Here is a 26657-nt window from a genome sequence, read left to right as displayed (position 1 = left end):
TAGACCAAAATGCCTTTGTACTACACATATATCAATTTTCAAGTCCCCAGAAACACCAGGAGGTTAAGAAAAGATACCTGAATTTTATTAACAAGTATAAAGAAGACATCACCTTCAAAAATAAATTAAAATAATGAAGATTTTTAAAATAATTTAAAAAAAATCCGAAGAGTAAACTTCAGTCAATATTTACGTTTTTTTTCATTTATGTAAACCATTAAATAATATAACAGATAATGTATATAAATATATTTATATTATTTAATATTTAATTGACGTTAATTATTGTAGTATTAGTGAGGGTTAGAACATGATTTTGGAAACAATTAGCGCAATAGAATTATATCACGTTAGATGGATAATTTTTTATTCCATCATATTTATTATTTCTGAATTGGCTTAGTAAGCTACGATGACAAATCCAGAAATCTTAATGCGAAATCAAGATCTAGGAATGAAAAAAATCTATAAATCCTTCTTGTTTTTTCCTTAATAAACTTTATTATTTTATCAAATTTTTATCACACAAATGGTTAAAGAATGCGTACTATTATATAAGAACGGTAGTGGGATTACTACAACTACCACACCAAAAGTAGAGAGTAAAATTCGGTTTGATTCCATTCCGGATGCTCTCGCGGATTTCGGTATGTTTATGGTACTTCCTCGTTATACACGTTGTCCTCAGACTTATGTCCAAATTTATTATTATATTAGCCCAAGGAAAATTTGTTTTAGTTGTAGATAATGAAGAACGAGAAAATGAAGGTGATTTAGTTATTGCAGCAGAAAAAATTACTACAGAGAAAATGGCATTTATGGTTCGATATACGAGGTAACTTTCGCTGGTGAGAATATTTAATTTCTCGAATTTTTTTAACAACAATAAATTTATTAGCGGGTTAATCTGCGTACCGACTACACCAGAACGGTTAGAGCAGCTTGAATTGCCTCTAATGGTTCCAAACAATACTGAAAAAATGAAAACTGCATACACGATATCTGTAGACTATAAGCATAGTAAGGTGTTTTTTTTTTCACTAAAAATTTTTTCGTAAGAATTTACTTTTATAATTGATATTATTTTACAGATACAACAACAGGAATATCAGCACATGATCGTGCATTAACGGCACGTTCACTTGCTAATCCTTCTATAATGAATTCAAATGATTTTAATAGACCAGGTCATATATTTCCATTGAGATATACTCAAGGTGGGGTTCTGAAAAGAACTGGACACACAGAAGCTTCAGTTGGTATGAATTTTCTTTAAATAAAAAATTGATTCTAAGTCTTTTAATTCTCTTAATAATTGATTTTTTTTTGCTTAGATATGTGTAAATTAGCAAATTTGCAACCTGTTGGAGTTATCTGTGAATTGGTAAAGGATGATGGATTGATGGCGCGACGTGATGATTGTCGTGCATTTGCAGATGAACACAATTTAAAATTAATTACAATCGCAGATTTAATTAAATATAGATTAGATAATGAACTTATAGATATTTAAATTTATTTTTTTCCCCACTTTCATAGAGTATTTAAATTTCCTTTATTGTATTAATATTTATTACCACAAAGCTTAATTTAAAAATTGTTTCATGAGTATTATACAAACAATATTAAATAATTTATTTTTCATTAAATTAGATAATTCTATACAGCATTCTTCAATAGAGTCTCTGATCCTGATTCATCTACTTTGGAAGGCTATAATTTAAATTAAAATAATTAAATATAATCTTAATGTTAACAATAAAAGAGCCTTAATTTAATTTATCTTTACCTCTGTCTTATCCAATTCTCCAAGTCCAGTATTTGGTAATTCAGGTGTTTCTTGTAAATATGATGGTTCTTCTTCTTCTTCAAAATTCAATTCATCTCCCAAAGCGTCCAGTTCTAAATTTAAATTGGTATAATAAGTAATTGTAACCTTGCACAGGATGTTTTAAAATTGATTCAGACCTGCTTCCAAATCATCTTCATCAATATCTTCAGGAACTCCATATGTTCTTCCAAGTGATTCTTGTATATCATTAGCCTGTTCCAATAAATCTTCCATGTCATCTTGAATACTCTAGAATTAAGTTATTAAGTTTGAAAATTTTGTTGAAACTTACAAGAATTATAAGAATAAAATAAATATTTGTGTTACCTCAATCTTATTTATGTCTATGTTTTTGTATTGTTTTTGCATTTCTTTATTAGCAATTTGCATCGCATCAACTGTGGAAATTACATTACGTAAATTTTCGGTGGTAAAAGCTGCTTGTTCCATATTGAAAGATTGTTGTTGAAGTTGATCCCGTTGAGTTTCATACCTGAATACGAAAAAGAAAATAACAAAAATAAACTAAATATCAAAATGTTTAAAAGTAATCTGATTAATTATTATACTTACATTTTTCTTTGTTTTAGAACTCGTAACGCTTTATTCTTGATTGCATTCTAAATATCCGAAGTTAAATTGATAAAATTCAAAGTTCAATTCTCGAAAATTTAAAAGAGAATATAAAGAAAAATTGGTTTTTTTGAATTACTTTTCCTGGCCCATCACGCATTTTCTTCATTTGATCCTTATATTTAGCTAATTCCGCGTCAAGTTTCTTTATTTTTACCTCAACGGCATCAACTCGATTATCCGTCTAATATAAAGTAAAAGAACTTTAAAAACTAAAAGGAACACGAGAAGTGCTTAAGTCAATACATACAGCAGCAATAGCGTCATTTAATGAAGGTTTTGGTGTCTTTTTTGAGGTTCCAAAAAGACGGTTCATTTTGTCACTGAAAAAGCTACGGTTTAATATTAGTTTAATGGTTTTGCCTTGATAAGAACGGGAATTAGCTAATCACGTGAATTGTAAAGTTCATATGCCGGTATTTTTATTTTTCAGATACATTTGCGAGTTAAACTATAAAAGTAAACTATGAATAGTCACACTACACAAAATCACTTTACGCAATCGATTCGCCAAGAAAACGAGGAGGAGAAAACTAGGCTTTGAGCCTTACAAATTAATGTTAGCCACAAAGTATCAGATAATGAAGATAATGATATGAAAGTACAATAGGAAATTGAAGAAATTGTTAAATCACTTAGAAAACGATTAAATAGTTGTTGTGTATTAGTATAATTACGGTTGATATTTAATATACAAGCTGATCTTAACCTTTAGAATATTAAATTATAGTAGAAACTGAAATTCGCATCTAGACTTATTTATCACGTCACGATCAATGGTAATATTAAATTGGATCTTAGAGAGAAGAACAAGTGATATTTGTAATTGCTTAAGGTAAGTATCAATAATATTTACTTGCCAAATTTAAGATTTCTAGCACTTAACGCACTAGGAAACATAGCGGATAACATCAAGAAAGTCATGTTAGTATTTATTAAAACATAGACGACTATTTCATAATAACTTATTATAAACAGAAATTTAATAACAAGAATTATTGGGGTGAGATTAGCAGTTTTAAAGGATAACAATATTGGTAATGCTGGAAAGATTAAAAAGGATTATCCACTAACTTAAATGTAAATAGTACATCAAATTACATAATAAAGGCGAATTAACTGTTTTATTTTTTGACAAGAAATTCTGATACTGACAAATATCGTCATCCAAAATATTAAGCTAACAAAGATTAATAATGATTTCAAATAAGAAAAAGATATATAATTTTATTTATAAGACATCAAAATAAAAAAATATAAATTCAGCTTCAATACTTTTTTTTGTTATTCAAAATAATGTTCTATCAGATATTTTAAATAAATCAGAGAAAATGCCAAATGCAGTTACAGCCGCACCAGCTCCAGCACCTTGAATAATCAAGGGACTGGGAAATCTTTCAGTGGTGAAGGAAATAATATTATCACTACCTTTAAGTGCAGCAAATGGATGTGAAGATGATAAACTAAAATTTCAAAGAAATTCATTATAATTAAAAAGGTGACATAGTGATACAAAATTTTTTATTATAACATACCTAACCAATTTAACTTCACTCTTGTCACCAATTGGGTCAATAACACCAATATATCGTAATACTTGTTGATCATTATTAGCAGTGGTGTTTAATTTTTGAAAATATTCATCATATTGAGTTAATGATGCCATAAATTCTGTCGCGCTATCCAAAGTACGTAATGATTCAGGAACTATATTTTCAACTGGTAATGTATCTAAAGACAAATCTTTTCCTGTCAATCTACTTAAAATAACAACCTAACGAGGAAAAAAAAATTACGTTGAATAAGTTAAAAAATGATAATAAAGTAAATTATATTATTTATTACCTTACGAGCAACATCTAATCCGTTCAAATCATCACGTGGGTCAGGTTCCTAAAAACAATCAATAATAATCAATTTCCATTTATCTCCATTATCAATCCCTAATAACCACTTACGGTATATCCATTTTCTCTGGCAATCTTAACAATTTCTGAAAAATTTTTTTTTTCACCATCCAATTTAGAAAATTCATTAAAAATATAACTTAAAGTTCCCGAAAAAATTCCTTCAATTTTAATAATTTTATCCTTAGTTCTTATTAAATCTGTTAAAGTACTTAATACTGGTAATCCTGCTCCTACGGTACTTTCATGATATATAAATCTTCTCTTTTCAGCAGCCTTTTCTCTAATTTCTCTGTAAAGTTTTAGATCACTACTAAATGCTTTTTTATTTGGTGTAACAATGTGTAAACCTTTTTCTATAAAAAGAGGATATGAATCTGCTATTTCTTGTGATGATGTATTATCGATCACTATTGATGGAGTTGGGGCTTCACTAAGATAATTGATAAATGAATTGAGATTCGATGTGGTACCTTTAGCACTTAAGTCATTTTTCCAGGAAGATAAAGTAAGTGATGAATATGACGAATTGCTTAAGAGTTGCTTTGTTGAATTCATTAAAGCTATTACTTTGAAAGTAGGTGTCCCATTTTGAGAAATGTGAGCAGATAATTGAGAAATCAATTCAGATCCTACTAGGCCTACACCAATAATTCCAATATTAACCATCTTTGCACTTTTTTTCAAGAAATGGTCGGATTACAATAGGCAATCAATAAATAATCACATGATTCCAGTGCCACACATTATTAACCAATCAGATTAAGAGAAGAGAAATGCCATTTGATATTTGATTCTGTAGTAAGCTTTTTTTAATTTAGAAAAATGTCAGAACAAGATACACCAGCACCATCGACTTCAGCTTCAACTGCAGTACAAGTGATATACTGTGGAGGTATTTGATTGATTTTTTTTCGACATACTTTAAATGATTACTTATATTTCCTCATTTCCATATTAGTATGTTCGTTACCTCCAGAGGTACGTATTATCTTTAAACTTGGTTTATCTCAAATTTATTCACGCTTGACTTTTAAAAATATTTAACCAAATAGTATTGCGAATACGGGCCAACACTAAGCAAATGTAAAGAATGGTTACAAGAAAAACATTCAGAATTATTCGATAAATTGTATTCTCAAAGTAAAGCTTATTTGTATTGTTATTCTCATGTTTAAGTATGTGAGTCTAAAATTAAACTTAAATTTGATAGCGAATATTGAGAATGATGTAGCTACTTTATCGTTGGAAAATAAACCAACTAATGATGCAGAGGATAAAAAGAAAGCCAAAGGTGCGATATTGTAATTGTACAGTAAATTGAATGTTATTGCATTTTTTTTTGATGAATGACAGTTTTTATAGAGGCTGCAAAAATAGAACGCGAACTGCAAAAAAAGATGGTAAATTAACATATGGATGCTTTAATAATAATAATAAAGTGTTGGGTTTAAGATTATTTTATTGACTATTGTAGGCCTCCAAAGTTACAATTACACGGATTGCACGAAACAAAAAAAAAAGTGTAACAAATGTTGGTGGTTTACAGAATTTTGGTTCGTATCAACCTTTCTTCCCAAAAAATTTTACCAATTTAATTAATATTTCTGATTATATTTAGATATTGATCTGAAGAAAGCTGCAAAAAATTTTGCATCAAAATTTGCATGCGGATCGTCTGTTGTAAAAAATAATCAAGGAATTGACGAAATTGTTGTACAAGGGGATGTTTCGGATGATTTATATGACTATATATTAGAGACTTGGCCAAATGTAAGTTATCATATTAAAGTATCTTTTTTTTTTAGATATTTTTTTTAATGCTTGATTGTAGGTTCCAGAAGATAATATTGAATTAACGGAAGAAAAGAAATCAAAAAAATGAAAAATTCTTTATTTAAAATTAGACTTCTCGGATGGTTTGTTATCGAATTATAATTCATATGAATATTATAATTAGTAATTTCCATTTTTAATAAAAACATATTTCTGGTAATCATAATATAAGAATAGCTCCGCATTTTATGAAGATCAGTAAAGATACATTGACAACTTTGTATATATAATATCAGATATTCCTCTAATAAATTTCATAAGTATTAGCTAAAAAAAGGTCTTATAATAAGAAATTGTAATTTTGGCAATACTGTATTTAAAACGATTCAATTGCAAGGATTAACTCACATTTTACAATTGATATTTAAAAAGAAAATCGTTAATAAACTCCTCTCTAATTAAAATATTGTTTATAACAAAATAATGAATCAGCAATTCAATATTACCCTTTTAGTAATCTGAATTCAGAATTCCATAGACATTTGCATGGCAGCTATCATGTAAAAAAATGTTATTAAATCTATACCAATTTATTTTCTCTCTCTTAGCGAAATTATAAATACCTTTATTCTTTGCCAAAGTTTCTTTCAGTATACTCTGGACGAATTTATCAAAATACTTGATATATGGACTAAGAGAAGTCTTTTCATAATCTATAAAAATCATGTTATTTTTTGACTTATTAATGACAACAATTACATTGCTGCTTAATTACCATGTAAGCTTCTTTCTCCGTCATTTTTTACGTGACTCCTATCATAATCATTAATTTCATTATATAGTGAGGAGATCGTAGGAACTACCATAGGGTTAAAGTTTTCACATTCTTCTGGTATTATCGGTACACACACTCGCCCTATTATAAGGAAGGAGGGAGGTATGTTTTTATAATAGCCTTAGGACTGAGGCACAACATAATTTTGCTATATTGTGCTTAATACTATAAATTTACCGGTGCTTGGATGAACACAAAACGGGCTTTTCAACAAATGAATCATTTTTGTAGAAACTGCTTCGTCAAGTCTCGGATATAAGTATTGAAGCATAATTTCAATTTTACAAACTCTAAGTGAATCAGCTTTCTTTTGATTCTATAAATATTAAATATCTGGTTGGTTTAAAGTTTCGATTACTGTTATCAAATAAAACTTACCTTTGTCATTTTTGTAGAACTTTCTAGTTCTGCAAGCAAATTATCCCATTTTTCAGTCGAATGCCTAGAAGAATTTTTTCTCCAGTCATCATCCAACCTACGTCTTACGCCTAATATTAAAGAACATTAGATATGAAATGATTATAATTCTTACATAGAGATAGCCAAATTTACCATCATCTGGAATACATTCGAGAACTTTTGTCCATTCCCGTTCATCTTTCAATACTTCTTGATCCTCCAAAATAACTCGTTCAAAGTATTCCTCAATTATTTTATGAGCGCGACTAACAAATGATAATGATAAATCAATATACTAAACTAATGTAAAGTACACATTAATCATAATAATTGACTTTTACGATAAGTACGTTAATGAAGGATGTAACGAATTCTTATACAAATGCACTTTTTTGTTTTGTTGTGCACCTCCCTGTAAAATGAATTCAAGAATGAAAATAGACAATCAGATTTTAACAAACAAATCAGATTTTAAATAAATAAAAGCAGTATTTGAAATGACATAGTTTCATACCTTAATAACTCCTAAATATGAAGCTATTGACTTTCTTTCGTCATCGCTTAATTTACGTGCCCGTTCATCACAAACCCAACAATGTACTCCACGACGGCCAGAATATACCCAGAGCAAGTATTTAAAACCAAAATCCTCTATTAGTATTGAAGTGGGAAAGCTATAAGTCAGAAATACAGCCTTACACGGTTATATGGAAGAATATAATATACCTCTTAAAGCTGAGTCTAATATTTTAATAGCAACCGCTATTAATTGCCAGCATTTTTCACAAATAGTGGCGCCACTAAATTTAATTTGAGCATTGAATATGAAAGACTTTTAGCTACTTTTGTTGATCAATGAATTCGTAAAAAATACCTGCAACAGGTTCGGAATTCATCATAATCATTCATATCTATATCAAAAATCAATTCTTTTTCAACAGGCTTTAAGGCTGAAAGTTTCAATGATTTTTTTTCTTTGGGCTAGTTATTAAAATATGACGAATAAATATTTGGATAATATGTTAATATCAGTTAAAGATAAATTACTTTAGCTGTGAAGACCGCGCCAATATCAATTTTTTTTGGACAAACTCTTAAAACTTCATTTTTGAATTCTTCGATAGTATCGAATGAAAGGTATCGCATATAAACTTCATCATCACCAGGTTTAACAAAATTAAATTCGCGATTTTGGAATGGTTTGTCCATCGGATCTGTTGATAATAAATAGCATGAAGCAATTACATTTATAGAGTTATTAAATAATTCAGTTATAAACACTACCTATACTATAATTTAACCAATAACAATAAGTTTTATATGGGAAAAATCGCTTATAAAAAACGCGTAAAAGCTCCAACGAGCCTTCTTCAATTTCAAATCTAATCGGATAATAGTTAGGTTAGGTTTAGTACTTATTAACTTTAATGAGAATGACTAGAATTTTATTGATGGGTAACTTGTCTGGTTTAGCATTAGTGCTGCCTTTCCAAAAGTTACGTTCTTTATCGTCCTCTTTGTTACTCGAAGATTCAATAATCATGTCAACGTCATTATCTTCGTGAACTTCTGGATCATCAATATCCATATAACTTTCTCCTAAGAAATTTGCCATAATATTGTGAAATTTTGCACAAATAAGCAAAATTTTTAAGTAAAAAAGACTACCATACTTTTAATTTTTTACTAGCAGTTTTAATTAGGATTAATGAAACGTGCTATGTTTCTTTATTTGGTTATGGTATGTTCACGTGACTATTACTAACGCGCGTCACGTTTTATACCAGCTATATATAATAAGGCTTCGGAGTAAGTAGTGGAGTAAGTTTCGAATGTAATACCAGATCATCACAACTCAAGTCGCGTTTTAATTCAGACACGTTTTCCATTTTAAATATAACATACATATACCACAAAAGGTAAGCAAAATAAATATATATATAAATAGAATCGCTGTATAACCATCAGTCGACTTGAATAATGCCAATAATCACTCCAAGAAATTTGAGAAAAAGAAAATTTGAACAACTTCGTCCATATACTGCCGAGAGGATACATGCTAAAAGTCAAGGTATACCAGTTGAAGTAGATAAAGAAGTCCTTCGTAAAGAGAACAATACATTAGAAACTTACGGTGGCTACGTCGAAGACGAAACAGATTTGTTATTTGTCGAGGATGACATAGAGGAGCCACAGGAATTTCGGCGACGGAATGACGTAGAGGAGCCACAGGAATTTCGGCGACGGCGTTCTGAACAAGAATCATATCGAAATGTCGAAATTACTCCAGCATTACCAAATAAACCAAATTTATTAAGAAATGTTATTTATCAAAATATCGATCCATTCATAACAACATTGAGGAAACAAAACGCTCCGCAACATCAGTATGTTCCTTATTCTGATGATGTTTATCAAGAAGGGAGTGAAAGTGACAACGATGATAATATAACAGTAATAAGCATTGAAGGTGACTTAAGCAACGAGACAGAATTTAGTAGTAATCATCATGTTTCTGATTCAAGCGAAGAAAGTATTACAAGCGATGAATGCGAAGTATATGGTGATACTTTTTCCATTTTAAGCGATGAAAGTATTGAAAGTAATAGTCGGGATGAATACGATCTAATTAGTAGCGATTGTGAAACAACTGTAAACAACATATCAAGCAATGTTATTTCTCAGCGTGCATCGATATCATCGAGGTCATTACAATCATCACAATTGAGACCGCCCAGACAAAATTTAATATCAAAAAAACTAAAAAGTTTGTTACAATGGGCAGATACTACCCCGGTGATTTCTCCGAATGATAAAAACTTCCCAATTGAAAAATATTTAGAACTTTTTGAAGAATTACATAAAAATATTTACGTAGGAAATCCTTGGCCAGAACAAGCAAGATCTTTAATAAGAGATTTGATGATGTATTGGGCGGGTTGGCGACCTAATAATAATGGAATAAATAATTGTTACAAAATTTTAGTGAAATTAATTGAAGTTGTACCCGTTAATGCGCACGATGTTCCTGATATCACCACGCTGACTCAAAGATATCTAGATTTGACATTACAACTACTTGGACGTATAATAGACGATACACCGATAGAACATATAAAGGAATTTATTTCAAAGTTCAATAAGCATACTAGAGTTTTAATAAATAATTTGCGTTGTAAAGGAGTTCAAGATAAAGCCAATGAGAATATAACGGTGGCAATTTGTTCAGTAATCGCTTTAGTCAACAAGAAGCCAATGAGCGAGTATATTTTTAACAGGTTCGCTTATATTTCGAAAAGAAATCAAGAATGGATAATAAAATCTTTGATGTTATTAAATCAAACATTAAAGATGTTAACGAGTTATGGAACTAGTTCAAAAGTAAACAAATAATTTATTTTCGTTATATTAATTTAACAAACCATTACCAAAAATTAACATTTTATATTTTGTATAATAGCAAACTCTGTTGGATTTATTCGAATTGCTCAAACGAAAATTTCGTGATGAAAAAATGGGTTAGTAATATTATTATTTTACTTTTTATTTGAATTTATTTAACTAAAAAAAAAAAGTTTTTTATTCATAAAGATCCTGAAGTTAAAATAAAAGCAAAGGAATGTTTAGAGACTGTAAAGGCAATTTGATTAAATTAAATTTTATAATATCTCGTAAGAGATGACTATAAATAAATATTGGTTAAATAATTATAATAAAAATTAATACAAATCTTGATTGTTATTTTATTTATATTAATAATATCCACCAAGAGCAATAATAATTTTTTGCGTTGTAACATTATTTATCATATGATTAGTTAGTCATTGATTTTAATATTAAATCAGTTAATATAAAATTATAACGAGAATATGCAAAGTATGTGACTTATGTTCTAGGCTTCGATATACGTAATACTGTTAGCGAATCAGTTTTTTTTAACATCATAAAATTGTTTTTTTTATAATGGTATGTTTATAATATCAAATGTTGAACTTATAGTTTAAATTATTTGCAGCCTCTTTAACGTTTGATTTTTAATATTTCATAGAACGGGCACACTCTTCTCTTATTCCAAAAGGATAATAATCCCGATTCGCGTACTTGGACTGAACACGAGAATATAACTTTGGCGGTTGAAGGTTGGTAAACTAGTTTAAATAAATACATATGTTGGTGCAGAGAAGAACAATATTGTATAAATAAAAAATTTTATTTGTCAAATTAATTTATGGCTTATTTTTTATTGTAAAATTTAAACTTAAAATTACAGCTATAATTGCAATGTATGAAACGCGGCTCGCAGAGTCACATCCAACTCGTGGTCATATTCATTATCAAGTTGGTGATCTAATAGGATTTATTGGTCAATGTAGAGAATTCGCAGCACTTGTGTATGATCAGATGATAAATGCTTATGTACCAAAAGACAAAGCTTGGTTACAAGAAAAAATCGTTACTCACTTGAGAAAGAAGCTCGAAAATCAAAATCACATTAATGGTGGAACTGTAAATGGTCATCAAAGTGGAAAAAGAAATAATAGAGGATTCTAGTAAATAAAAAGCTGAAAGGAAATTTGCTGCAACATAACCAGACAAATGAATATTAAAATTACAAAAAAAAATTAGGGTTGGTTATGCTTGTAAATTATTTTAATTACTAAAGCATAAATTTGGTTTTTTTTAGCATTAAAAACTTCTTTTAAAAATCAAATAAAATGTAAAAATCATTTATAAAAATTCTGGATTTAATAATAAATACAACATATATTATATATTACAAATATATTAGAAAAATTAATTTTAAATTTCAAATACAGTCAACTCTTTTTAATACATCCTCCTTGGAATTATAATGAAAATTTTTAAAAAATATGCATTTAAAAAAGGTGGATCCAATTACTTATAATAAAGGTTACCATAGAAAATTAGCTCTTTGTTAATGATTTTTACCTTACTTCTTTCTTAAATTCTATTGGTTAAATTCTATTGGTTAATTAGCTAAAAAGAAAAAAAAGTCATAATAATCTTCTATATATTAAAAAACACTGCAATCACGTGGGCGTTATGTTTAGATTAACCATATAAATAAGTCATTTGAATTGTGTAACCCTACTCCTATTCGTCGCAAATGTTACACAAGACCAAAAAAAGGGAATTTTATTTCTGGCGAAAAACTGAAATTTTGGGTTACATAGGATTCCATAAAAGGAAATTGTCGGTTACGCAAATTTCCAAAAAAGGAAATTTTGTCTTCTGTTACTTTTCAGAGAAATTAAAAAAATTGTGTTGCTCAAATTTCCAAAAAAGGAAATTCTTTGCAGATCTTTTAATTCTGGCCGGAATTACATATTAACTGTTGTCGTAGACAACAGGTGAACACTAGTATAACATAAAATTTTCTTTTATAGTAGAATCTGCAAAGAATTTTATATACAATTTTTACTTTAAACTTAAAATTGATCTATTTTATAAACAAGCAGAATTCTATATACATTTAAAAAGAGAAATCTTTAAAACTAAATAGAAGGATGCATTTAAAGAAAATATATAATGTATATATTTAAAGAGAATATATTTAGAGAAAGTTAACTGTAAAATTATTTTTACTATTACTAAAATAATAATTTCAATTCTTAATAAAAATCAATTGTTTTAATAATATTATTTTATTTTTTAAATAAATATATATCAGATATACACTACCCTTCCAAAAGTATCTGGTTAAGTTTTATTTGATTTTCTTAAAGTTGAATATTATAAGTTATCATTTTTTTTTAAAAAAAACAATTTCTCTGATTTTGATAATTAAAATAAATGTATTTTTATTGTATTTATATAATGTATATACTAGGATTTTGCAATTAAAATTATTTAATCATTCAATTAAAACTTTACAAACAATGCTATACATTTTAGGATGACAATATTCCAGTTCATACTTTAAGGGATATTAAAAATTGGATTGCATAGAAAAAATTAAAGTTTTTTCAGATTGATCTTTCTAATTTCCAGATCTTAATCCTATTGAATATTTGTAATATAAATTTAAATAAAGACTTCAAAAATAATCTATATATCTATAAAATTCTTATAAATTTGAAGAAGCATTACAAGAAAAGTAAAAAAGAATTCCATCTGAAACTTACATTAATTTAATTAAAAGCATATTATGATAAATTGAAGTAAACATTAAAAATAATGAATGGTCAACTAAATATCATTAGTTTAATATAAACTTATTTTCTCCTTCCTCTTGTTAAATTATATAATTTTATTAAGTACTAGTGTTCACCTGTTGTCTACGACAACAGTTAATATGTAATTCCGGCCAGAATTAAAAGATCTGCAAAGAATTTCCTTTTTTGGAAATTTGAGCAACACAATTTTTTTAATTTCTCTGAAAAGTAACAGAAGACAAAATTTACTTTTTTTGGAAATTCGTGTAACTGAAAATTTCCTTTTATGGAATCCTGCGTAACTCAAAATTTCAGTTTTTCGCCAGAAATAAAATTTCCTTTTTTGGTATTGTGTAATATTTGCGACGAATAGGAGTAGGGTTACACAATTCAAATGACTTATTTATATGGTTAATTTAAACATAACGCCCACGTGATTGCAGTGTTTTTTAATATATAGAAGATAACATAAGATTTTAGTTACCTCATTCTTTTTTTTAATAATTATATAATATCTGTAAACTTCCTAATATAATACTTAATTATAACTAGGTAACGGGATTCATTGTAATATCTAAAGCACTCATTTAAAATCACATGTTAGACACGTCACTAAAAATCTGATCACATGATAATAATCAATAATACATCTTATTGGTTAATCACACGTATGGACAGATATATCTTGCATTAGCATTACAATGTATCTAACCATTAATGTCCTTTACTACACTTCAGACAATAATTTTAAAGACTTTATAACCATTTATAATCATTAAAGTCAGATGTAATTGGTTATTAAAAAATAATGAAGCTGTTATTATTAAATCTGGTAAAGATCGAGAGCAGTTTAAAATCTCTCTTTTTCTTTTATTTGTAAAGAAATCAGACTAGATATTACCTTGCTAAGATATTTCCTAATAGTATTATCTAATTACTATTATTTCAAATTTATTTGTATAGTATATTCTTTTTCAACTTGATCCTTATTATCATATATTTCTTCTATCATATAATTTTAATGGAAATAATCTTGTTTCACTTTTAGATAGTAAATAAATTAAGATTTTTTTAAGTTAAAGAAATATCATAAATATGATATTATTGGTATCTGCAAATATAGATCCTATTAATTAATATCCAGTAAATATATAATTAATTGGATATAGTGATAATCATCACCATACTACTTAATTCTGGCCAAAAATTATAATTTTAGCCAGAGTTAAAAAACACATCATAAATTTTTTTTCAAAAATTTTAATTTAAATAATAAATGTGTAAAACAAACCTGAGTAGATACTAATTACACTAAAATTTTGAAAATTTGACTAAAAAAAATCTTTTTCAAAACAAAAAATTGTATTTTGCTTATAAAATCAAACATTCCTATTTTTCTCAAAAACTATCTAAACAACAGCCTTTATAATCTAAGGCAAACTTGTTCTACCCATAAATTTACATATAGTAATAATATTTATATTATAATTAGAATAATATTTCAGTCAAAAATTTTTGAAAATTCAAAAAATATTTTACATATGGTGATGATCACCACTGGTGATATTTAGCAATACCTTAATTAATTTTATATTTAAATACTTTAATATTTTTAATCTTTATAATAGGAGCTAATTTTGGGTTTAATACTGATCTACTATCTTTTAAATCATCAAAATGGGTTTGCAAGAAAAGTTCCTTTTATTTTAATATAATTTTATTAATAAAATAATTAGCAGTTTTTATTTTCTTTAAGTTTTTTTTTCTTTTTTATACTTTTGCCTTAAAGGAATATTAGGTAATATGAATAATTCCTTTGTGCTATTTGTGATTGATATAATAGATCATTAGAAATTACTTTTTTTTTTTAATGATCTATATATACTTTATTGATATTAAGTTCATATACCATATAAACAGCATAGGTAAAGATCCGTGTTATTGGCTGATTTATCAGTCATGTGATTTAATTTATGTGATTGACAAATATATGTAATGCGTTACTTTAAAAAAAGGAGTAAAAGACTCATATAAAAGTGGTGATACACTACATAACAATATACATCCAAAATTTACATGAGAGTTTAACAGCTCTTTCTCAACCAAGATCCGGTTTTAGCTTAAACAGATCCGACTTTAGGTTAGACTTCTCTTAATAGCAAATGACAAGAGGTTTTTGCAAGCGAAATAACGGATACCCCTGTGCTGCCATGACTGCAAAATTCCAATGAAAAGTTTCGAAAATTAACTTTAAGAACACTTACAGCGGTGCAAAACAGTCCTCACAGTGTCTTTATTGACAGTTCAATTGCAAGTGGATGATCAACTTTGTATAAAACACTACAATGAACTTATTTCCTATAAACGAAACATATCAAAATACAGTAAAAAAAGTGCTGATAAAGATTTATCATACAAAGGAAAGCAAAAAGAATTTGTTTAAGCAGGTTAGTTGTACTGGCGATTTGCTGATAATACACACAATCTAGAAGTTTTAGAGCAACGTGTTAAAGACTTAGAATTAGAATTGGGAGAATATATAACTAAATTAAAGGAGTCTTCAACTAATGGTAATGTTAAATACGAGAATTGGTATATAACATTATTATTAATAACATTAAATATAAATAGAGCCCGTAAGATTTTCACAGTTCTTTGGTCGATCAAGTTAGCTCGTATGACCAATATACTTTATCAACACCAAAAGGGAGGCAATTTACCTATTTTTGATCCAATAAAGTTTGTGGCGTTAATTGAAAGTCGGGATATCAATTTGCGTGGATTTTTGATATTTTGTTTCAATCTATGAATCCAACACAAAAAAACCATGCAACAAAACAAATGCTTAAACAAAAAGTGATGATGTTATGCTATCAAATGGCAGCGTTACGTAATAAGCAAGTTAGTGGGACGAAAATGGCGATAGGACTTCTTATGGTAGGATCTGGAACTTCAAAAAATGGCATCAACACTTTAGCCAATATGGGAATGAGTTCGACGTATGAAACTGTTTATAATATGTTAAAAAAAAATGCAGATGATCATAAATCTAGTGTTCGCACATATATTAACAGTCATGTAAGTTTATTCTCGAATTAAAATTATTTTTTTTAAAAAAAATTGCGATTTTAACATAATTTTATTATATATATAGTCTAACAGTCTTCTTATCGGTTGCATTGATGATTACCATAACCTTCATGGTACACGAATCCCATCTGTAACGTCAATTTCCCAAATTTCACATATGGCGACCATATTATTCAATAATGTTAAAATAACTCCTATTCCCTATATTTCTTCAAGTAATACTTCTATACATAATCCTAATGGGGTTGATGCTTCTATTTTGAAGATAACACTTTGGGAAAATTATATGATTTCATTTGCCATGAGCTACAATTCATTGAAAACCCATTGGGGAACCAATTTCAAGACATTACTACTGCGAATGAGTCAAGTCTTTTGGAATCATTAATAGTACATTCATATGATGCTGATCTCTTCGAAAGATATGGACGCAAGTTTACTGAAATAAAACTTGTTGATCTTATCGAATTAAATCTTAAAAACACAAAAGACTACCTTCAAGCTATAAAGAGCTTTATTGAGTTAGTCTAAATGCATTTGGTTAAATTAAAAATAAAATTTAACTAACATTAATGTATTTAAAATGCATAATAGATTACCTGAAATACAAACGTATTTGAATAATTATGTTATTCCTATTTCTGCGGATTTTCCCGGTCAGCTCTATATTAGAAAAGCCATTGTAAAAAAATTAGAATCGGATAACTCCAGCATCCCAAGAGAGATTACTCATCTGCTCCCATTTTTGGGACCTTTGCATCTATCACTTAACACTAGAGAATCTGTTTTCTTAGTGTTTTGGGGGTTCTTTGATTTAATATATAGAAGGGTGTTTGGAATGAAAAAAAAGTTGGCTGCGAAACTCAAGCCATGGAGAATAAATTTACTATTATATTTGGCGCATGCAGGCTGGCAACTAATTAGAAAATATGTAAAAGAACGTTTTAAATTATCAAAGGCCGTAGGATATCTAACATTCCTTCGATCTTCGATAATTTAATACCTTCTTCTTTAGATATTTACGCCACTTTGTTTCGAGGAAACCATTTTGAAGAGTACATTTCTACAGCATTTCGTTTGTGGACTGTAATGAGAAGATTTAATCGGCATAATTATGATAAAATCTTACTGGCATTTCTATCAGACATTCATTATTGGAAACAAACACAGCATCCTATTATTGATACGTTGAAAAATAGTTTGAATAAATTTGATGAATATGCTGTAGAAAATTTCCATAGCTTACTACGACGACATACAAATGCAAAAGTATCAACAGCCGATTCACTGAGGCGTGATGCTTTATTTTTGGATCATTTTCGGCATGATAATCTATTTAACACTTCTTTTGCACCAAAGCGTGACTATCCATATAAAAAAAAAGATCTGGACAATTTAGTAAAAAAAACTGCCCTTTTTCTTTTAGATTTTTTTGATGGAATATGGCGGAATAATGGTCAAATAGAAAAAAAAATGGAGGGTAAAGTTAATAAAAAAACTTATTATTATTTTTCGTACATAATAGAATCTCGATTTTCTGCTGGTGTATTACCTATTGGATATCATTCAACAGTACCACCAAGTATCAATAAGTTTTGTGATCATGTTAACTGTGCCAATTTTACAGATGAAAATGGAGAAGTATTAATATGCGGCCATGCATATCATGAAGAATGCTTTCAAAAACTAGGTCTTCGATGTCACTATTGTTATTCTTATCTAGCTACTTCTATTGATGAATTAACACAGTTATATAACAATCGGTTGCATATGGATGAAGATATAAATAATGAATTTGATATAAAGAACGAGAAACAGTCTGAAGACTGTGAATTTGATAATGCAGAAACAATAAATATTCATAAAACAATTGATATTGAATTGAGTGAAAAAATATTAGGTATCTTCTGTAAAGTTTTAAAATTTGAAATTTTATTAAAATTTACACTAATAATAAAATAGTCTTTGCAGAAAATAGGATTCAAATACCTCCTATGCAACAGCCATTATATGATATTTCAAATTGTTATCAACAATCTGGATCACTTCATAATGTAGAGGAAAATTTACTAGCACGATTTGTATCAACTGAAATTGATAATACTCAAAGTACATTAGAATTTTTCTTTTAATAGGCGTAATGGTAAAAATTGCAAGTATTTTTTTGACATTTTGTAGTTATTGTATAGGTTATTATATAGGTTATTGTATAGTTATTCCTGTATTATATGGATTATTATATAGGTTATTACATAATTAAAGATTCTTAAAAAGTATTTTCACAGGTTGAACACGAAAATAAAAGTTTGCTTTATCAATTATGCGTAATTTCAGAAATAAAGGTTATTAAATTTTGTGGTAATGTGAAAGCAAAATTATTGGCTAACAGGGTGTTGATCATCACGTGAAAATTAACCAATAGATGGATTTTTACCTATGCTCATATAAACAAATTATTATGAGCTATATCCACCCAATAGGATGCGATCATCAAAATATAAATGATAACAAACCAACTAAAGAAAATAACAATAATAATAAAATACAAATAAATATAAATAAAAATAATAATAAATAGAAAAAGAGAAAGAAAATAAAAATAAACATGCAATTTAAAATAAAAATAAAAATAAAAGTAAAAATTAATAGTAAAAAGTAACAAATAAAATAAAATAAAAGTAAAAAATTAAATAAAATAAAATAAGGTAAGTATAAAATTAAAAATAAAAATAAAAAATTAAAGTAAAAATAATCCAAATTATGTTGTTGTTAGATTTATAACAACATTGTTAACAATATTTTTTGTCTTTTTATAAGCTCAACTACTATACCACCAATTGTTATTATTATTAATCAATAAACACATCTGGTCATGAGTTTTTTTCCCACTTTGTAACACTTTAATAAGATGGAATCTTCATCTGATGGATTTTTATGTTGTGTTGAATCTGGCTTGGATTGAATATCATCAAAAATTACAGTTTGATTTTCCTGTAAATCTGTAAATTATTCTTTTTTAATTGTTATTTATCTTGTTTTAGATATTTAGCTTGTTTGTGAGAGAATTTGAAGTACCGATCCATATTTTCAGATAAATTCAATTTATCTTTTCTTCCAATATCTTTTCTTTTTTTCTATACTATAGTAGCATTACATCTTGGCAGCCAAATTAATTCTTTGAAGTAAATAATAAAAAAATCCAGAAGTGAAGCCAAAAATAAAATATTTTTTAATTTTAAAAATCCAAATGTCTGTTTTGATATAGTGGATAATTTAGTACTAATCTTAACTTCTAAAGCTAATGAGCAAAAATCAATAAATTTATTATCATCATGTTGTAATTCTAGTAACTGATTTAATTTTTCTCTTATAACCTTGAATGTATTTTCTGGTGAATTACTCAATTTTTAAATTATAAGAACTAAGTCATCTTGTATTCTGCTTTTAATTATAGGCCATCAATCCTTATTAATCATTAGAAATTACTACACAGTGAAATTTGATATAACAGAACTCCAATAAACTGAAACTGGCCTTATACTGGAACTTTTTTCTGAAACTAAATCACATATATTAAAATAAGTTTAATATAACAGAATTTATTAGTAAAATCTCAATAATAGTTATAACAAAACAAATAATAGAACAGTTATAATAAAAATAGTTCAATATACCAGAATACGTGATGATTCACAATTTTAAACCAATAAAATTACAGTATTTTTACGTGATACAGATAATCTCATTTTTTTTGAGCTACATGATAATTTTTTTTTTATAAAAAATTATTTCAAATAGTAAGAAAAAGCAAAATTTTTTTAAGTTTTGGTAAATTTCAATATATAAAATTTCTCAAATAATGTTTTAAATAAAAATAATCTAAATTTTCAATGTTCATCGCACATATCATACAAATAAAAACTTGATATAACGGAATTTCATGTGATTTATATATAAAATCTGGTATATCAAAATTTTTTGATATACCGGAAGTCTCAATATACCAGATATTTTTACTAAAACGGATAGTTCCATTACTATATTGAATTTCACTGTGTATATTTAGTAATTCTGAATTATTATTTGATAAATCTATATTAATATGAAAAACTTTTTCTCTTTTTTTTTTATTTTTCGTTATAAAAATAATATTTTACTTATTTTAAAATACATTTATTTAAAGAAATTGCCCTAAATACTTAATTAAAATACTAACTTGGTATTTGTTTATTCTGTTATTTATTTCTATCAGATTCAGCAATACTTATTTATATTTTTTGAGTGATTTTGATTATAAGATTAAAGATTCCAAGTTGAAAGGATGAAATTTCTGTTTCATCAAATAAAAAAATTTATTTTCTTTCATAATAAAGGTGTTGTTTTTGATGATAGTTTGGTAAAATTTTTTTCTTTACTTAAGTTTTCTTTTTTGGATTAGTTTTCCTAGAATTTATGACTTTTTTCTTATATATTTAGTGAATTTTTCTTATCTTTCTTTTTTGTCTTTTACTTTTTGGAGTTTTTCTGGAAGATAAAAGGGTATTACAAAATTGATTAACATCAAGTAGTCTAGTGATCATTTCTTTTTAAGAAAGTTGGATATAATTTAAAAAGAGTGCAGATTTTGCTAATTAGTTTTTAGTTAAATGAGGTTAAATAAAATAACATGTATTTGAACTATTATAAGTTTTTACTGTAATTTAAATTTAGTGTTCTACACAGATCGAATTAGATTAAATCAGTTCAAATTCAAATTTGATTCAGTCAAATCAAATTTAAAAATTTTAAATTCAAATTCAAATCAAATTATTTGAAATTTAATTTAATTTAATTTAATTTAATTTAGATTCAATCTGATTCTAATCAAATAAGTTTGATAAGTTTGAGATTTAAATCAATTTGGTTTGATTTGATTTGAGATTCAATTTGATTTAATTTGATTTGACAATTTGATTTGATTTGATAATTTGATTCAATTTGATAATTTGATTCAAATTCAAACAATTCAGATTCAATTCAATTTAATTTGAGTTTGATCAAATCAAATAGATTAATTCGAATCAAATCAAATTTTATTTTTTTGGTTTAGATTCAGACTTGAATCTGAATTTGAGATTTGGATTCAATTTGTAAATCAAAAATTATTGAATCAAATCAAACCAAATCTGAATTGAATCTAAATTAATTTAATTTGACTGAATTATTTGCGGAATACTAAATTTAATTTAAGTTAAAGGAATTATTCAAAATAAAATGGGTGTTTTTTTAGAAATTGCATAATACTAAAAAATTTGAATTTGTTTTTATTGATTATTTAGTATAGGAAGTATTTAGCATAGCGGACATGCTTTTATCACTTTGCCGATCATTTGTCAATTATATAATATATCATGTTACATTAATTTTGAAGCTATGGTTAAAACCATAAAATGCTTAGCCAAACTATACTAATGTCTTTTTAGTAGTATAATTTATGAAAAATAAAAAAAATTATATTGTCAAAGTTAACCTTAAACTGAAATTTTCAATAATTTGATATTTGCCTATATTTGCCAATCATCTGCTAATTTGACTTTGGAGCTTCGGGCGAAGCTACAGATTTATGGGCAAAACTTGAAATTTTCAAAATATATTATTTAGGTATTCAAGAATCAATGGCCAAAATAATCATGTAGAATTTTAGGTAATCAAAAAGTTATCATTGAGCAAATGTTTATGAATATTATTAAAATACACATATAGACAAAATTTGTAAAAATTTATTAACTGGTTAAAGAATTTTTTTTGGTAAATTTAGTATGCAGTAAATTTAAATGAATGTTAAATTTGTCTGTAAAATTATTATTATATAGGATTTTCAACTGAAGTAATTATAACGAAGTGATAAAATTAAATAAATGATCAACAAATGATCGATAAAATTGTGATAAAGTAAAGATATCTGCTATGCTGAGGTATTTACTAACTAGCAAAAGCTAGCAGTTTCAGTTTTAGTTAATCTATAAATATGGGCTATATTTTACCTAGAACATGTTAGTGGTAGTGATTTTTTTGAGTTTTTGTGCTATAAAGATTTTTGCTTTGTTGCACGTATTCTTCACATTAGACCTTTTTTTTAGAATTATTTAGCAATAGTAGTTTAGTAGTATTATCTTAATTTGTGATTTTTTATGTAATATTTTGCTTAAAATTGCATCATATTAGATTTTTAATTGATATCTATTAATAAAAATAAAAATAAAAGTAAAAATTTTAATTCAATATAAAGTTTATATCAGTTACATTATCTATTAGTTGAAATTATTGATTTAGATCTTTTTAGAAAGTTTTAATAAATTATAATTATTAAAATTTGTTTTTTAAAAAACTTTAATAGTATTTCAAAGATATTAAATTATTTCATTTTTAGCATTAATTAGAAGAGTTCAGTATTAAGCTTATTAAAAATATTTGCTGATTGAATAGGATATTTTAAAGGTTAATGTTTATAATTATATAAACTTTTTACTATAATTAAATATCAATCTTTATGAGAATAAATAAAAAAAAGAAAAGTTTAACATTAGTGGCTACTACTGTTTTTATAAAAAGATTTCTAGTAGGATATACTGCACATCTGCTTGTAAAAAAAGTCTATTATATACATGCCATCCAAATTATTTTGGGCTGCCGTAATTATAAGTAAAATCCCAAATTCAATTATGGCATCTCAAATTATTTTGGCACTTTACATAATAAATTATATATAAACTGAATAAATTATGGCATCCCAAATTATTATTATGACATCCTAAAATAATTTGGGCAGCATGTATAGTCTATTACAGTCAACTCTGGATATAACGAACCCTTCGTTCCAGGAGGTTTACTTCGGTATATAGTGAATTCGTTATATAATATACCGAACTAGTTTTCTTTATAGGCAATTTAGGCCAAATTTGTAATGCTGGCCAAAATTATAATTTCTTTTAACATAAATTTTCGAAAAAATTACTAGTAATTCTGGCCAGCACTATAAAATTGGCCTGGACTACTATATAGTCACATGACCGTTCGTTATAGAAAGTATAAAGTTATTATATAGCTGATATATAGGGGCTGGTTAAGTTTAGTTCGGATGCGTTATATAGTGTTTTATTATAAAAGTTCGTTATATCCAGTGAAATTATTTATAAAAAATCGGTTCTGGAAATTATGATTCGGTATAACGAGGTTTCGGTACAAACAGGTTCGTTATAACCAGAGTCGACTGTATACTAAATTAAAATTATTTGCCAAAACTTCTCCAAAATTTTACAATTAGTTTTTCCAAAATTTTACTATAACTTTTTTGTAATTTTAGTAAAATTTTAACAATTTTAGTATTTATAATAAGTTTTGTTAAGTTTTGCAATTTTTTAATAAGACCTTTATATAGTTTTGACAAAGTTTTATTATTTTAACATTTCTTCAATTTGCTAAAATTCTTTAATTTCTTTAGTAAAAATCTTATACTAAGTATGTTGAAAAGCTGTTTCTTGCTATTTTTTGACTTTTCAGTAAAATATTTATTAGTTATTTTTATTAACTATATATTTAGATTGTTTATATATACTTTTATTGAAAAATATAATTTTTTATTTAATAAATTAATCTTATAAGAAAAAAAGAACTATACTTATTTTAGTTAACAATTAACATTACTATTATTTTATATTATAAATTTAGCTAAGATATATAAACTTTTTATATAATAAGCTAATATATTTAATCCAAATATTTTTAAACTAATTTGCATTTACTAAACTGATAAAATAACTTTTGAATCATTATATTTTTCTTCAAATAGCTTTTAAAACTCAAGTTTTTTATATATTATTATATAATATTCAATTAGTAAATCAAACATCAAACTTGATATTATTATATTTTCAGATACTAAACCTATTATTTTATCTAACAACAGCTCACTTCCAGTGATTAATGATTGTTAAATATTCTGTGAATTTAGCCAAATCTTTTTTATTTCATTTGCTAAAATTTATTAACTTTTATTATAAGAAGCTCAATTACTTAACTTTATGTTATATTATAATTAATAATCAATAAAGTTTAATTTATAAAACTGTTTAAATAAATAATTTATAAAATTAAACCCAACTAAAAATTGTTTATTGAAAAATTTTAGACCTTTTATTATTTCATAAAAATAATTATTAATCAATTAATTCTATTTTCTTATAGTTATTTAGTAAAGTGTCTAAAATATAAAAATTATAATTATATATCAATTGAAAGTAAGAATATTATTGTAAATTTAAAAATGAAAATATAAAAAAGAAATACTAAAAAGTATATAAAAAGCCCTTTCTTTTCGCTATACTTTTATTGATTTATATTTGCTTTTTTTTAATAGCTATTGTATTAGTACATTTCTTTGTTGTAATACAGTCGGCTCTCGATATAACGAAGTTGGTGGTTTAGTCAATCAGGCCTTCGTTATAAGAAAATTCGTTAATAAAATATAGCAAATTTCGATATAATGGGAAAATCTGGTATAACATATGAAACTTTGGTATATTGTGGTATATTATGATTTCTTATATTATGTATAACGTATATTACACAAAATATCTTCGTTGTATTAAAAAAAGGTCGTTATAAAAAGAAATTCAGTATAAAAAGAGTTATTTTATTATGTACAGTTTATAGACTTATTTTATTAAACGGTATATAGCATTTAATTAGTAATATTCGTTATAGTAAATTTTTTTTTATATGTTAAAATTGGTACAACACTAAAGATTTGTTATACCAAATAATTCGTTATATCAAAATTCGCTATAACAAGAACTGACTGTATATTGCAAAACTTTTTACTTATTTCAGTCTATTAAAAGTCTTTATGCTGCTTGATTCTTATAACATTTGATTGTAAAATTTTACTTTATATGCTAATTATGTTTTTTTTTACTGAAATAAATGCAAATTTAATATTAATTTAATTTTTGATATTTTTTGAGTTTTGTACCTTTCTATTGCAAAGACCCCAATTATATCAGAAAGAATAACTTTTTTCAAAAAGAATACAAATTTTAGACCTTTTTTCAATAAATAAATAAACCATAGTTAGTTTATAAAATTAAAAAAGAAAATAATATATTATAAGACATCTTTTTATATTTTTTTATTGTTATTTTAAAACATGAAAAAAAATTGTTTATTATTAAAAAAGTTTATTTAGTAAATAATCAAAAGATTATATATTTTAAGAATTTTTATACAGCCCTTTAAATTTGTTATAGCAAGTTAATGAAAAATTTGAAGAATTTGATTGGTTACTTTGTTATAGTAAGGAAAAACTAACATATTTTATTGGTTAAGCATCACACAATTTATTATATCAAAATTTACTATAGAAAAGGTAAACTGTATAGTGAGTGGATTTTAAGTCAATTGAAAAAAAGATGGATAAGATTGATAAAATAAAATATGCCAAATTTATTAAACTGAATTTTTGCATATAATATAATATACTAGGAAACAAAAACTATTATAGGTCTAAAGCAATAAAATTTTATATTGTAATCTCTATTATTAACTTGTTTATATTTTTTTTTATTTATTAATGTAATACAAATTTCAGTAATATGATATAGTATATACAGATAAAATAGACTTTATCTTTATTTGCTCTGGATAAAAACTATTTATATTAAATATTACAGTTAATTATTATATAGTAAATATCAGATATTTCTAAAAATTATTTTTTTATAATAAAGTAATATGTATTTTAGTCAGATCAGTTTTTGTTAAGTTTTAAAAGAAAATTTTTTAAAAATTAAAAAAAATTTTACATATAAAATTTTTGAAAAAAAAAACAAATTTCAGGTTAATAGGTTATTAATGAAATTTTTATATTATTGAAAACTATAAAATTAAGTTTATATAATTTAAGGGTTTATAAAAAATGAAATATTTTTTTAGTTTTTTTGTAATTTTTCATTTATAAATTTTATACTATAGTT

General features: G+C 25.9%; 8 protein-coding genes across 8 annotated transcripts; 5 read left to right on the top strand and 3 right to left on the bottom strand.

Moving 5' to 3' along the window:
- The first annotated feature begins 45 nt into the window (after positions 1 to 45).
- On the top strand, positions 46 to 1782 carry OCT59_018167 (uncharacterized protein). Its single transcript, XM_025323519.2, has 5 exons — positions 46 to 647; positions 718 to 835; positions 899 to 1020; positions 1092 to 1259; positions 1335 to 1782. Exons 1-5 carry the CDS (start codon positions 530 to 532, stop codon positions 1511 to 1513), a joined length of 705 nt encoding a protein of 234 aa, XP_025177106.1. The 5' UTR covers positions 46 to 529; the 3' UTR covers positions 1514 to 1782.
- On the bottom strand, positions 1503 to 2841 carry OCT59_018166 (uncharacterized protein). The gene is made up of 7 exons (XM_025309331.2): positions 2715 to 2841; positions 2544 to 2648; positions 2405 to 2451; positions 2159 to 2324; positions 1969 to 2080; positions 1790 to 1902; positions 1503 to 1713 (listed from the first exon to the last, which is right to left on the bottom strand). The coding sequence occupies exons 1-7, from the start codon at positions 2778 to 2780 to the stop codon at positions 1660 to 1662; spliced, it is 663 nt and encodes a 220-aa protein (XP_025177107.2). The 5' UTR covers positions 2781 to 2841; the 3' UTR covers positions 1503 to 1659.
- A 151-nt stretch (positions 2842 to 2992) lies between these two features.
- OCT59_018165 (uncharacterized protein) lies at positions 2993 to 5056 on the bottom strand. Its single transcript, XM_025317969.2, has 4 exons — positions 4423 to 5056; positions 4310 to 4357; positions 4000 to 4238; positions 2993 to 3927 (listed from the first exon to the last, which is right to left on the bottom strand). The coding sequence occupies exons 1-4, from the start codon at positions 5038 to 5040 to the stop codon at positions 3753 to 3755; spliced, it is 1080 nt and encodes a 359-aa protein (XP_025177108.1). The 5' UTR covers positions 5041 to 5056; the 3' UTR covers positions 2993 to 3752.
- Positions 5057 to 5156: 100 nt separating this feature from the next.
- On the top strand, positions 5157 to 6484 carry OCT59_018164 (uncharacterized protein). Its single transcript, XM_066148577.1, has 8 exons — positions 5157 to 5266; positions 5333 to 5352; positions 5427 to 5514; positions 5585 to 5665; positions 5737 to 5774; positions 5849 to 5927; positions 5993 to 6144; positions 6206 to 6484. The coding sequence occupies exons 1-8, from the start codon at positions 5197 to 5199 to the stop codon at positions 6254 to 6256; spliced, it is 579 nt and encodes a 192-aa protein (XP_066004492.1). The 5' UTR covers positions 5157 to 5196; the 3' UTR covers positions 6257 to 6484.
- Positions 6485 to 6671: 187 nt separating this feature from the next.
- OCT59_018163 (uncharacterized protein) lies at positions 6672 to 8996 on the bottom strand (the record flags this gene model as incomplete). The annotated part of the gene is made up of 13 exons (XM_025317970.2): positions 6672 to 6700; positions 6771 to 6860; positions 6923 to 7063; positions 7160 to 7298; positions 7361 to 7470; positions 7535 to 7647; positions 7732 to 7793; positions 7896 to 8032; positions 8108 to 8181; positions 8256 to 8362; positions 8429 to 8595; positions 8666 to 8763; positions 8842 to 8996. The coding sequence occupies 13 exons, from the start codon at positions 8994 to 8996 to the stop codon at positions 6672 to 6674; spliced, it is 1422 nt and encodes a 473-aa protein (XP_025177110.1).
- A 229-nt stretch (positions 8997 to 9225) lies between these two features.
- On the top strand, positions 9226 to 11133 carry OCT59_018162 (uncharacterized protein). The gene is made up of 3 exons (XM_025317971.2): positions 9226 to 10762; positions 10842 to 10899; positions 10973 to 11133. Exons 1-3 carry the CDS (start codon positions 9362 to 9364, stop codon positions 11026 to 11028), a joined length of 1515 nt encoding a protein of 504 aa, XP_025177111.1. The 5' UTR covers positions 9226 to 9361; the 3' UTR covers positions 11029 to 11133.
- A 211-nt stretch (positions 11134 to 11344) lies between these two features.
- On the top strand, positions 11345 to 11932 carry OCT59_018161 (uncharacterized protein; the record flags this gene model as incomplete). The annotated part of the gene is made up of 3 exons (XM_025317972.2): positions 11345 to 11347; positions 11430 to 11520; positions 11652 to 11932. 3 exons carry the CDS (start codon positions 11345 to 11347, stop codon positions 11930 to 11932), a joined length of 375 nt encoding a protein of 124 aa, XP_025177112.1.
- A 4430-nt stretch (positions 11933 to 16362) lies between these two features.
- Positions 16363 to 18779, top strand: OCT59_018160 (uncharacterized protein; the record flags this gene model as incomplete). The annotated part of the gene is made up of 6 exons (XM_066148576.1): positions 16363 to 16635; positions 16712 to 16862; positions 16913 to 17168; positions 17242 to 17303; positions 17606 to 18547; positions 18610 to 18779. The coding sequence occupies 6 exons, from the start codon at positions 16363 to 16365 to the stop codon at positions 18777 to 18779; spliced, it is 1854 nt and encodes a 617-aa protein (XP_066004491.1).
- Positions 18780 to 26657: the final 7878 nt, after the last annotated feature.

The sequence above is a fragment of the Rhizophagus irregularis genome, chromosome 27 (assembly GCF_026210795.1).
Source record: "Rhizophagus irregularis chromosome 27, complete sequence".
Classification (NCBI taxonomy): domain Eukaryota; kingdom Fungi; phylum Glomeromycota; class Glomeromycetes; order Glomerales; family Glomeraceae; genus Rhizophagus; species Rhizophagus irregularis.
Note: the sequence above shows the minus strand (reverse complement) of the source record. Positions and strands in the feature narration are given on the sequence as shown.